The 14,602-nt window shown below is 39.9% G+C and overlaps 1 protein-coding gene across 1 annotated transcript in view; it reads right to left on the reverse strand.

Annotated features, from left to right (window-relative positions):
• Positions 1–14,270, reverse strand: part of C1QL1 (complement C1q like 1) — a 29,623-nt gene extending 15,353 nt beyond the window's left edge. The window contains exon 1 of the mRNA XM_053453553.1: positions 13,552–14,270. Coding sequence (XP_053309528.1) covers positions 13,552–14,160 — 609 coding nt within the window. The 5' untranslated portion in view covers positions 14,161–14,270. The remainder of the gene's footprint in view (positions 1–13,551) is intronic.
• Positions 14,271–14,602: the final 332 nt, after the last annotated feature.

Raw genomic sequence — 14,602 nt, forward strand, 5'->3', positions numbered from 1 at the left:
CGCTGCAGGGGACCTGGATCCTCCTGTGCGGTAACCTCAGCTGCTGCCGGCGTCTATCACCGAGCGCCGGCGAAAGTGCCGGCAGCAGCCGAGGTTGCATAATCGCGTACCTTCCCGGGATAGCCCGTCCACTGTGGGGAAGCAGAGCCGGTTGGGGAGATTCATCCAGAAGACCGGAACCCGGCGGTACTGCGCTGTCCCTGCACAGACCTCTTCAATTTTCTGGAGGAGGCGGGGCCTAGCGGGGTCACACAGCGTCATGCTGTAATCCCGCGGGAGCTGCAGCAAGCGCTGAGGCATCGCAGTGAGTGAAGTGCCTGAGTGAGTAGGTAAGTGTCTGGGTGGGTAGGTAAGTGTAAGTGTAAGTGTCTGGGTGGGTAGGTAAGTGTCTGGGTGGGTAGGTAAGTGTAAGTGTCTGGGTGGGTAGGTAAGTGTCTGGGTGGGTAGGGAAGTGTAAGTGTCTCAGTGGGTAGGTAAAAGTCTGGGTGGGTAGGGAAGTGTAAGTGTCTCAGTGGGTAGGTAAGTGTCTGGGTGGGTAGGTAAGTGTCTGGGTGGGTAGTGTCTGAGTATGTAAGTGTCCCCCTATATGCCACTCTGTCCCATGATATGCCTTTTAACCCCCTATATGCCAGAGTGGCATATCGGGGGTTAAAAGGCATATCATGGGGCAGAGTGGCATATAGGAGGGTATAAGGCATGCCTGGGGGCAGATGTGCATAACTGGAGGGCAGGTTGGTAAATAAAAGGAAATTAAAAACAAACAAATAGTTTACATGAATTATTATTTATTTACTAGTAAAACTTTTTTCCTATGGGGTCGTCTTATAATCAGGCTTTTTCTTTTTTTCCTAAATTAATATTCAGATTTTGGGGGGTCGTCTTATAATCGGGGTCGTCTTATAATCGAGCAAATACGGTAATAGCGTTTCAAAAAGTTTTTATCCAGTAAACATCGAGGGAAACTGCACAAAACTACTGTAGTTTTTTTTTTTTTGTTAATTTACTAAATTTCTTTATAATTAAAAAATGTATAGATTTAGTAATTTTATATAATTTATATATATATATATATATATATATATACATCTATTTATTTATATATATATATATATATATATATATACCGTATATTTATATATATTGAAATGTATATTTTAATTATATGTAATTACCGTTTCATTTTATATCTGCACAAATTAAAACTAAAAAAGATCATTGTACCCGTATTGCATAGACGATACAGAATCCTCTATCGCTAAAGACTCAGGGCAGTTGCATGCAAATGAACCCCCCCTCAGGGCTCACTTTCAGCGCATGCATTGAAGATGAAGTCCTCCGGGCTTGTATCAGCTGTATACATCGCCTCGAATCTCTGCCATTGGGCAGGTGAGAATCCGAGAATCTGAGAATAAAAAATATGCTGCATTTCCTTCCCGAGAATTAGCGATAACTACACACCACTGAACGCTCGTGACAGTAAAACATAGCCATCGGGCAGGTTAATAGGATCATTGCCACAAAAAATTACATTTGAAGGACTTTAACCGCTTATTTTATTACATGGCTTTTGGGAATCATACCTATAGCTTGTACCTAGTGTTTAGATTTTTGGTTTAAAGTGTAGGACCATTAACGTGAGCAGAGCTGATTCCAGCGTCACTGCCCTGAACTGAAATAATAGTAATAATCCAAAATGATACAAACATCCTGAGGGTGCGCAGACACTCATTATCATACCCGGGAACATGTGGGCTCCGTCTACCTGGAGCCTACCCAGGATGTGGCCAGGACTGCTTGTTGGCATCAGTTGGTGGTCCTGCTGATGTTGTGGGTGGTCCCGCTGACATCGCAGGCAGTCCCACTGACATTAGTGGGTGTTCCCGCACAGAGAAACACCCTCATTTAAAAGGGAAGTGGGCGGGGAGTGCGGTGCTTCTCCTGGAGTCTCCAGGCACAAGTGTTCCCAGGTATGCCCATTATTAGCATACGAATTCAACACTTGCAATCCTTACGCTTCTTCTTCTAAGGTAGCCTTAAATTGAAGGTTCTGTTTCATCCAGGCACAGACTGGCCATCTGGCCCAACGGGATATGCCTGGCCACGTGCCACCTGAGCATAAAAATGAGTCCAGCCAATGGCCACACTTATGTCATTTGGCAGCCACTGGCCTTAAAGCGACAGGGCTGCCAAGTCATCTCCTGTCCGGCAGCCCTGTCGCTTTAGAAACACTTCTCCTAGTACTGTTTAATGCCTGAATCCTTCCCAGAAATAATACTTTAATCAAGTAACTTGTTGCCTCATACTTTTAATTGTTTTATGACACAAAAGTAGGCACGGATTTAAATCCAGTGCTTTATATGGAAATGTAGGACAGCGTTAACAAAAATGTAATTTTTGGTCAGATAAACTTCCTGGACCTGGAGGCCGCCATTGTTGTTGTCATGTGATATTTTGAGTGACTTTCTCTGCTCAGACACCACACTGAGCTGATGCTTTATGGCAATGCTGATTAATCCTGTCTGTACAATTAAATCCTTTCCTCTGCTGGTTTTATATATATATATATATATATATATATATAATTCAGAGTGTCAGGCTTGGTATTTGAGACTAAGCCATTCTATTGTCAGAGTATATTGGAGACATAGCTATACCAAACATACACAAATGGCTAATATGCAGTTGCCTTCAAAAACAAAACAAAAAAGCCCAATACTTGAAAATGTATTTTTAATCTTATACCAGTACTAAAAGATAAAACAATTATGCACATTCTCCAATAAACACGTAGAATGGCTGTTCTAAATGACTAAGAGATATACACACGGGATTGTTTGCTATGAGAAGATGCCACTGGGTATATCGTGTTTATAAATCTTTCTCTGCATATTAAACTAAAATTTGTAAAGATTTGAGACTTTTCTGGCTCTCTGTTATGTCCCCCCCCCCTTCGCTCCTTATTTGATTTGGGTGATTTGGGTGTAACTGTAGTGTAACAGTTCAAAGGTTTGGGGTCACTTAGGCATTTCCTTGTTTTTGAAGGAAAAGCTAAATTTGTCCATTAAAATAACATAAAAAGGATCAGAAATCCAGCACAGACGGGGTTAATGTTGTAAATGACTATTGTAGCTGGAAACAGCTGCTTTTTAATGGAATCTCATCATAGGCATACAGAGTCCCTTTATCACTCCCATCACCCCTGTGTTCCAACGGCCCTTTATCACTCCCATCACTCCTGTGTTCCAATGGCCCTTTATCACTCCCATCACTCCTGTGTTCCAATGGCCCTTTATCACTCCCATCACTCCTGTGTTCCAATGGCCCTTTATCACTCCCATCACTCCTGTGTTCCAGTAGTCCTTTATCACTCCCATCACTGCTGTGTTCCAATGGCCCTTTTTCACTCCCATCACTCCTGTGTTCCAATGGCCCTTTATCACTCCCATCACGCCTGTGTTCCAATGGCTCTTTATCACTCCCATCACTCCTGTGTTCCAATGACATGTTGTGTTTAAAAGGCTAATTGATCATTAGAAAACGCTTTTGCAATTATGTTTTTCCATGAAAAAAGTCAAATGACCCAAAACCTTTAAATGATATATATATATATGTATGTACATTGACAGTGCTTGTTTGAGACACTGGGGATCCACACCACCATTTGCTGGATATGAGGGTATCACAGGGTCCTACAGCCGTTGTCAACCAATGGCGTTGTGTACTTATCAGAACCTTACTCAAGTTACACAAGTAACTCTAGGTTTCTCTGTGGTCTAAAATAGATCACAAAGCCATATAAAAAGCCTTGGTAAATCCTTTATTTACCCCTCTAACCATAGACCTTCAAACAAACATGTCCCACATTGGCCATTTCACAAGTTGTGAGGTATGGTGGGCATTTTTTTTTTTTAGTATTGGGCCCAACTATTTTTCTATGAGACAGATCAGTAATATATCAACTTTACAATTAAACTACTGATAAAAAATATAAAGCAATCTGACAGTGGAATATCCCACTCAAAGCACCCAAGACATCTTCCAACATGGCAGGCTGGATAGGGTATCCCTGATCGGTGTTGACAGGAACTCTCTGGCACATCGGCACGTCGACAAATTGCCAGAGGTTCGGGGTACGTTGTACGTCCCCGAGTTTCCTACGGATGCAACTGTGGCCCCGCTTGCAGCAAACCTCAATCCGTTTTCCTGGCTGTCACGATCTCACGTTATGAAAGCTTGCCAGGGGCCAGCGTTAACTCGCACGGAGCAAGTCGGGGCTGTGGATCTGCTTGTGGCTGTCAGGGCATTAGTCCCCATCATCGCTTCTTCCGTATAATAATAATACTGAACGCCTATACACTAATAATTAACACACCGAGCCGTATTACAATGCCGGGAAGGGTCATGATGGTGGCATGTTGTTTTTATAAGATATAAAAGATATGCATTAACCCCTTAAGGACAATGGGCCGTACATGTACGGGCTTTGTCATTAAGGGGTTAAGAGATAAAAAAGGAGTTATTATGAGATTATGTGGATAATGAAGTTATTTTTTTTGTCAAAAACGAGCTGTGCTTTTCATAGAAAAGATAGTCCACAACGAAACATGGAGGTGGAGAACCATGTGTTTAATGTATCCAGGGGTCCTCAAGCTTATTCTATGGAGGGGTATAAAGGGGGGGGTTATATGTAGTTCATAAGAGCTATCATAGGGGTGGTTATTAAAAATGGCAATAAAATAATACGACAATCATCCATGCCTTAGGATGCTACGTATAGAAGACGAAAGACCGTCGATCGATGATGCCAGCGTGAAACTGGTCTAAATAAGATTGGCAAATTACCAAACGTATATGAATAGAAAGTACACTGTCATTAACGTACAGCCACGTCGACTTGTATTTCCAACTCTCTGAATAAAAATGAATGTCTGACCACGGAAAGGCCCCTTGTTTTTGTTGCCTCGGGGTACCACCTGTTATGTGGAGCAATTGGAAGGCATTATGCGGAGGGGATGAATATATGGTTTAGCAGAGGGTTTTATATGGAGATGTGATCCAGAACAGCAGAAGGATTTATACAGACGGCTTTGCGGACGTCTGCTTCTTTTCTGTGTGCCTTTCTATGTTCAGAATTATTCCTCCTTCACCTCGGTTAAATAAAGCCAATTCCCCTCCTGTGCTTCAGCGGAGATCAGCATGTATCTGCTCAGCCTGTCACATCTCCCTAACACGAGAGGGGCTCCATGTCTTCATCAAACAGACACGAAATCCTGCAGGCCATCCTTTCCGTGCCTCCTAATTTTCCAAAGCGCTGGCGTTGCACATAGCAAACTAACCAAAGAGAATATTTCATATATATATAGAGAGCTCCTCAGGCCTAATAAGCCCCTGACCCACAGAGTATACAATCTAATATCGGGTGGAGAGGCGTAGAATGAGTCTTTATGGTAAGAAAAGGAGATTAGAATGTGACTCCACGTTGATTCTTCCTCTTCTTGATCTGGATATGGAAGCAACACGGCTTACGATTTAATAAAGCCGTCCGACATAATATTAAAAATAGCCTCGTTAGCCCGGTGGCATCAATACAAAAATGAATATTGGCGTTTGTGGTTTTCGAGATTATCAACTCAAACAAAAAAGTCTAAAGAAAATCAAGGGAACCTGATGCTCTTGAAAGCTCATCCTAGAAGTTCACACTCATGTCGCTAATACCTACATTACCGCCACTTAGGACCTTCTTTAGCTATGGTTGTGGCTTTAGAATTTATTGGTGGGTTGTCTTCTCTAATTTTTAGTTTTTTTTGCCCATATACTTTTTTAGACCGGTTTACTTGTAATTCTGCTTATAGCCACAGGAGAGTCTAGAGACTCTCGATCCAAAGCTCCTTCCCGTATTCAGTCAGTCGTTTAGGTGAAGACAGGTAAATACATGCTTATTGTGATTCCATAGGTCATCGGCCATATATAAAACATATTAAAAAAAACATATTTGCCCTCGATTTAAATCTCGGAATTGGGACTGCTCTATTTAATTTCCATTATTTTGGAAATAAACAAATCTAGAGGTTTTTTTAGAGCTGTTTTTCTCGCTTTAATGTATTTAAACTGGATTGGTGATTATGAGTGTCAGTGGTAAGCGGAACGCACAGGTTAGGGTTAATTATAAGAGAATAAATACATCTTAAGCGTGATGAGATACTGAAAGAGTTAAACAGGGATAATATGTAGAGAAAAACAGATCTGTTAACAGAGAATGATATGTGGAAAACAGGAGAGAGAACTGAAATTGGATAAGCAGGGGGGAAAGAAGTCGGAGTGTTGGGGGCAGATATAAGAAAGGGAGGTGTTGGCAGAGGAGAAAAATAAAATAGAAAGAAGCTGGAGGGGGAAAAAAAGAGAAAAAAAGAAAGTGACGGATTTGAACAGGCAGACGGAAACGGACAGATAGAGAAAGGGAAACGGAGAGAGGGAAACGCACAGAAAGATAACAACTGACAGAGAGAAAGAGATGAGATAAGCAGAATTATGGAAGGAGACAGCAGACTGTGAAGCAGAGAAAAATAAACCAACACGAAGAAAGGAGAAAGGACTAACTCATCTGTGTGCAGAGCTCGCCATGAAAATTCTCCTAACAAAATTTCCTATTACTCCATATAGCCTCCTCATATAACTCCTCCTATTACTCTATATAGCCCCATCCTATAACTCCTATTACTGCATTTAGCCTCCTCTTATAGCTCCTATTACTCCATATAGCCCCATCCTATAACTCCTATTACTCCATATAGCCTCCTCTTATAGCTCTTATAGCTCCTATTACTCCATATAACCCCTCGCTATAACTAAAGTCACATGACGTAGGAGTTACAGGTGGCAAAGATTGACCAGGTCCCCATGGACTGGAAAGAAAGCCTTTGGAAGCCTGTTAAGTGTTAGTATTAGACTTTGTTTCATTTCACTAGGTGTTCCTTGTGTTGCACTTTTGTTCCTTAGCTCTTGGACAATATAAAAATAACCATGTTGTTGATTCTGGAATTTACATTTCGCATCTGTACATTTTCTGGATTTGTCTTAACACGGCGATTTTCTCAGTCGTTTAACACGTTTGTGTTTCGTTCGGAGTAAAAATTGAAAGACTCTGAATTATTGGAAAACAGCAGAAAACGAGATGTTTTCTGAATGTGTTGCCAAAATTGTACTCCTTGAGATTACATATCGCTTCTTTTTTTTTTTTTTTTTTACTTTCTGCTGACTTTATTACAATAAGTTTAAATTCAAATTAAAACAGGTTTCACAATGAACTGAAATATGTAAGCTTTGCCTTAATTTAGGAAATTGAGGCAAGGGCCATCTTTAACTTCAGGTTAGCTTTGTTGGGGGCTCAGTGGCCACCTGATGACAAAAGTGCGGAAAAGGCCAACAGAAAGTTGGACAAAATCTTACTTTGCCAGCTTTTGCTAAGTCAGGTATGATCTGCTAGTCGTCTTGTTAGATTCGAGAGCCATTTCCCCTTTTTGTTCATGAAGGGGACTAGCCCCCAACCCCCCAAAAATTAAGGTACAATCAGGAAATTTATTTTCACAATTCATTTTAAAATATTATTCCCACCAAATTTCTGTTATGTTAATATAAAGATTTCACGCTGAAAACAATATCTTCGAATGCTAGACTTATATATTTTTCATATAACTTGGTTGGATGAAAGTAATATAAATTTGGTGGGAATAAATTCCTGAAGACAGCCATCTTAGATATATTTTTAGCCCCCCTTACAAATCGACTTTTAATGTTGGATACCACATGGATGAAAGCAACTTTGGGAACGTTTTGTTTTTAAGATTTACATTGAAAATGATTCCTATATTAACCCCTTAATGACAAAGCCCGTACATGCACTGGCTCAAAATGCATTGTTCCTAAAATGCATTGTTTTCAATGGGTTTAGGGACCACCTATTCTCCTTAAGGGGTTAATTCCCTCCAATTCGTTTCCTTCCATGTTTCCTGGAGTCCATGTATTTTGAAGGCCACCAAAATGTCTGATAGCTCTGATAAAGCCTGAAGCATCAACCTCGTCTAACCTAATAAAGCACTAGGCCTTGGAGTCCTCAGTAGGCCCGAGTTTTAAGCTATTTCACGCTACTTTCAATCTTCGTCTTCTATGTTTCATGAGGGGGTCCAATGAGGGCTTTATACGGACCCCCATTCAGATGTTGGTCAAAAATCGCAATATGTACATTTAAACAGCCAGAGTAAAATACATACATTTTAAAATGTGATTTAATTAGTTATGCATTCCAATAAGAGTGTTTTATTGGATAACACGCTTACAGGCATATTTTTTTTGCTTAACAATATACCGGTACATACATTACCCAAATGTACATATTTAATAATACATATAGTAATATACTATATATATATATATATATATATATATATATATATATATATTCTATATAGGGTACACGTATCAATAAATCTGATTACATATTAATATAAGAAATGCATTACGTACCTTAATATATTTAGTTGCTAGAAATTTAGATTTTCATTATCTACCTGATCTTATAAGTAATATGCACATATAGGTGTTTATAGTAATAAACCATCCTGCCACATTCCATGTTTTATCCCTACAGGCCAGTGAATCAATTCTTTTTAATCACATAAAAGGCCGGTTTAAGCAATAAAAAAAAAAAAAGTGCCCGGAAGATTTATTTATTATTTTTTGGGGGGTTTTTTGCTAAATAAATCCTACTTTCTGTCTTACAGTCAGAGATATTTAATTAATTGTATCCCAATGATCAGCGAGTCAATGCATACATTTCCACAGGAAAAAAAATATGTATTACAGGCAACCCTTGATATTCGAATGATGGTTTTACAATTCCCACGATTCCTAGCAAGCAAAAACAAACAAACAAACAAAAAATCGTAGCCCTGTTTAAGATAGACATTTAAAAAAGGGCATTTTGGCATTTTATACGTTATGCGTAGTCAACATTTTTTTACATTAATTATTGTACTGTTGCACCAAGACGGCTGCGTACACACTTATTGGATGACACTATGATGCAATAATGACACCATTTGTGGGGAAAGGACCTTTTCTCCAAATCTCCGGTTCTTTTAAAAAAAAACTAATTTTCAGAAGGAAACTGAGATGCGGTTATATTATTAATTAGTCTATGAAACAAGCTGACGTAGCATAAATGTCAATGGGATTTGTGTTAAAAATACTACTTAATTCACCGTTATATGGCTGTCTCATCATATATTCAGATATTTTAAATAACCCCGGCCTTGTACTTCTTAAATTCCTTTTACGCAATGATCCGAAGCAAGTTCTGTTAGGGGAATATATACAGATATATATATATATATTTATATATGCCTATCCCATGTATGTTTGAATTCCCTCACTGTATTACCCTCAACCGTTTCGTCTGGGAGGTTGTTCCAATTATCTACCACCTTGGACGTGCCTTCATATGACATAAAGGCAAAAACCTGCATACACATACCTTGATTGGCAAAGGTACGGTATGGACGAATACTGGGCGAGATTTTTTTCGTATAACGTAAGACATGCCAGATCACAATGTGTAAAATTTAGATCAAATACATTACATCATAATAAATGAATATAATTATAATAAATCTCTCAAGGCCAGTGGCTTTGTTGGGCTACCAGAGTCTGCCAAGTAGACACGTTGGGTCCCTGTGGGATATGAGTACTTTGGTCTACTAGACCTTGACCTAGGCTTATGTTCTGGATCACCTTATGCCCATTTCATGCCTACACTTCTGATGAAGGAGTCACAAACTCCTCGTAGAAGAGTTATTTGTTCCATGTGAAACCTTTCATTACTGTAATGCACTTGTCATCACTTAGACCATGCTAATCTGTTCTCCTTGTCTTGTAACACAGAATTACTGCAGGCGCAGTGATGTTCTCACTGTGGAGTTATGTTGCATGTCTCGGCTCCGCTCCATCTCTCCAGGGTTTTCTCTCTCACACCATCAGGCTTTCTCTAATTCTTTGTTTCCTAGCTTTGCCTCCTAAAATGTGTTACTTTAAAACTTTTCAATCCGTTCGGGCAACTGTATGGTATGCCAACGCTCGCAGTCATTTTTCTTGGCGAAATTCTCTACTCCCATACCGAGCAACATCGAGACACCCCATGTTTTTTTTTTTTTTGGCTGGCATTTGGCTTTGGCTTGCAACCTCCTGGTACAAGCGCTCTACGAAATATGTCATCGATAACCAAATTAAATGAGAGTCATTTCTAAAAATGCGAAGAATTCCGATGCATATCTAGACACATAGGTGGATATTTATATATTAAACCCTATATACGCCCATATGAATATTTATGAAAATTGATACCGACGAAATGTATCGTACTAGCTAATAAGACGATGCAATGGCCTTAATCAATTCTCCAGTAGATGCGCTTGATAGATGAGCCAAATGATAGTTGATGGATACATCTCCGATTGATAGATAGGGTTCGCGGATGTACCTGACAGATGAAGTCACAGATATTTGATGAATGGTAACGCAGACATCTGACAGATCGACATGCGTGAAATATGAAATTTGAACATATTGATGGATTAGCGGTTAGAAAATAAGTAGACGCGGCGGAAACGTAGTTATTCAGTGATCTAAGGTACATATATATATATATATATATAAAGGGAAAAAGATATATTTGATAGATGAGTTGAGATGTTATTTGGAATATCCCCGGGAGAGAACACGGATTGATTCTCTGTCCGACACTCCTCACGCCAGATCCAGTGTAAATTGCTGTTCCGTTCTTTTGTTAAACAAATGTTACGCTTGCTGCTGCCGTTCTATCTTATGGATTTCCTACCATCATTATACCGCTCTTTTCTTGCATAGCCTTCTAAAGTTAATCAACGGGGAATTCTGCTTCTCCGTCAAAGAGTTAAACTGAGCAGAAGTCTCAAGGGGCGTTATACGTTGTCAGGGTTTGGGTAAAGTAAGAGGTGAGAGATTTCATAAGGAGCATGAGGATAAGATGCTTCATTTGACTGCCTGTAATTACATCTGTTCAATATATTCGTTTACAGTTCATCTCTCATCCTTCATACTCTTCTTCTGGATAGCTTTCTTCCCCATGTGAGTTTTTGCTTCAGCCCAAAGATAGCGGCATCTCCAACCTTTCTTGGGCTCCAGGCTTTCCTCTAAATATCCTGACTTAACCCGCTATATCTAGCCAAAAGTTACTTCCACTGAGGATCACACCTGGGCCGTCAGGCCTTCTTCGGGACTTATGTATTTGTAGGAGTAAAATACTGATTTATGGAGACAAACTTCTGTTTTGGTCCCTGATGCTAGGCTAGGTCAAGTTCTTCCTCAATGTGTTTCAACTACTGGTTTCTCCTCTAGAACCTAACATTGTATAGTGTTTTCCAGGCTGGCTCCTCTGCTTTGAGCTGTCTATCTTCCCAGACTTTCGCTCTTGTTCTTCAAACTAACTTAACTCTCTCGCCTTTGGGTGATTGTTCTTTACCCCGTTTCCAGTCCTCTGCCTTAGCCAGCTGTAGAACATTTGGCTCTCTCTTTAAGTTTCTCACCAGAGGAACGCTCATTCGCCTTGTGAAGCTTAAGACTTTACTTATGGCTTAGTTCTCTCATATCTAGACCAGCTTTCCGTTCACGAGCTCCACGTCTGTCCTGCATCATCCTACCTAGATAAGCTCCCTCTGTTCCTCTGGCTTAAATATTTCACTTTATATATCTCCTAGGCTGATTATCTCTCTTCTTCCATGCTGTAGATCAGCTTGCCGTCTTTTTATGTTCCTGCTTAATATGTTCTCCTTTTTTCTCTTCTCTAAAACTTAGTCCCTCAACAGTATTTGCTCTCATACTCCAAAGTATTTTTCTTTGCCTTGTGCTCTACTCTTATTAAAAACAAACAATTATGATATTCTATATTTCCTATCTCATTTTTGATTATGATAATGTATTCCTTCTGCTGGTTGAACTTGCTTCCTCTGGTCACACTAGATACCTCTTGCACCCATGGGCATCTCCAAGCTCTCTGGTAATTGTCCTCATTCTAGGCTCTTTATTCTAGAACATCTCACACACAACCTGTATCTGTCAAACAGTCCAAATAACCTTTTTATGAGACTCCTTTACCTTTACAACCATGCAATAAAGGGACTTAAGAATTACATTTTGCAGACGCACAGCAGTGCGTTTTATAGCGCGTGATTGAGATATTGTATCGTGGCTCCGCTTATTTCACTACCTGAATTTTAAATCTAAATCTTCTTTGTGCTAAAATACCGATTCAGTGCAACAGATCTGAAGACAAAAAAATCAAGCTTGCTTTGAACGTTTCTTCAAGAAACACTGACTGCATGTAAAAAAACTAAATGTTTCCTGAATCTGCTAAATAACTACTATTATCACAGACTCATAATAACCTTCATCCACCAGCGGGAATTCGTTGGACTGCAATGCTCACAACCCTCAGACAGAGGTGTGCTAGGAATGGTTGTCCTGTTGTTGGGACCACATTATTGCCCCTATGGGGCTTCAAATAATGCATTTTTTTTGTAGAGGTCAAAATATTTAATCACCATGAACAATGTCAAAATCTCAAGAATTATTGCTGTCATCCCCATTCAGTTTTTAAGCCCACATTAATGGGAAGATTCCGCGGTTGATCGTATTTATATTGTCTCCCCCCTTTGACTTCACTCTCCTTTACAGTGATTAAGTAAGTGCCCATTAGAGCTGTCCTCCAGAAACAAACTCCCGCTGAAGTTGAGGTTTACTGTCTATGCTGCGGATTCAGAGGGAAGCAGTAGTCTCTAGAAAAAAAATCCTTTAATACTCTTTTTTATTTTAATTTATTTTGTTCATCTTTCTTTTCTCTCGGTCACTCCTCTAGCATATTGTCTTTATATCACAATTTCTTGCTACCTTGTGAATTTACATTGGTTTTAGATATACTGACCACTTACATAGGATTTATACATGCACAATACACATTATATATATATATATATATATAATTATATATATATATATATATATATATATGTACATACACGATAGATAGATAGATAGATAGATAGATAGATAGATAGATAGATAGATAGATAGATAGATAGATAGTTATATAAATTAAACATTTTTATTCTGGCAAGAGTAAAGCCATAAATTAGTACTTAGAAAACTTAAATCTAACGATTATACACTTCTTGTTTGCATAATCCCGGTAAATCACACAGATTAATACTTTTTATCTATTTTTTTAAATCAGAAAAAAAGATTGTAACTGATTAGAAAACCAACAGCATTTAATTAGATTTTAAAGGTGTCTTAACTAGTGTGACATATAAGAGTTTGCCAGCAGGGCTTGTTGCTTGTCAATCGCCATGATTGCGTTGGAGATCACAGTGTTTAATCCAGACCATTGCATTGCCATATCACACATATGCAAGAAAGGCAAGTAAAGGTACAGCTGAAAACAATCCCAACAGTTGGGAAACTCACCTGTCCATTCTTGCACAGGTCTGCCCACATGCTGGTACCATCCCCACCTCTCATCAGCACATGGTAAGTGAAGAAATAGGTGCCCGGTACGGTACAGCTGAACCTGCCACTGGCTGCATCGTAGTTGTTTCCAAGGTTGGTGACCACATCGTCAAATTTGAGAACTTCGTAGCCTTCGTGAGGGTTCTTCAAGCCGGCGTAGAAAGCCACACGTGGAACTGTTGTATAAGTGGCTGTGCTAATAGCACCGGTCACCCCTCCTCCTGGCAATCCTGGTGGTCCAGGCTTGCCTGGCTCTCCACGCTCTCCTGGAGGTCCAACTGGACCCGGTGGCCCTGGTTCTCCGGGCTCTCCAGGTGGCCCTGGCTTGCCAGGGCGTCCAGCTTTGCCTTGAGGACCTTGCACCAAGGTTGAAGGCGCTTGTTGTCCTCTGTCACTGAGGGGTTCAGCTCCAGTGCCAGCCCGAATGCTGGTACTGGTGGTGGTGGTCCCAGTTTTGCTGAGGTAGGGGTCACACACCATACGGCAGGTGCCCAACATCTCATAGTGGCCATCAGACCCCACTGAATTGACCAGAACAGGAATAAGGATTACCAATATTAGGACCATCACCACGCCAATAGCCACTGCTACCAAAGTCTTCCTCCCAAGGCCGAATGGGGCCAAGGGACGTGGGGACGAACGGCTGGGGGGAGCTATGGTGCCGAGGGGACTAGGGTTCAAGACAAATTACCCTTCCCAGAAGAGAAGGGAGGAAATGAAAAATGGATAAAGGGCAGAGGAACAAGGGACGAACAATAATTGAAGTAGTAAAGAAGAGTATGAAATAATGGAGGATAAAAAAAGAAAAAAAAGATTATGAATTACATAGGAAATTTGTAGAGGGTTAAAGACTTCAAGATTAGTGAACAATGAAAAGAAACTAAGAAGAAATAAAAAAAATAAAAATTGAAAAAGAGAATGAACAAATAATACCCAGATAATAAAGGATCACAAAGGAAATGAAGAATTACATATAAAAAGTTCAAACAACAAACATAAATTTTGTGAA

This window comes from Spea bombifrons, chromosome 13 (assembly GCF_027358695.1).
Source record: "Spea bombifrons isolate aSpeBom1 chromosome 13, aSpeBom1.2.pri, whole genome shotgun sequence".
NCBI lineage: Eukaryota > Metazoa > Chordata > Amphibia > Anura > Pelobatidae > Spea > Spea bombifrons.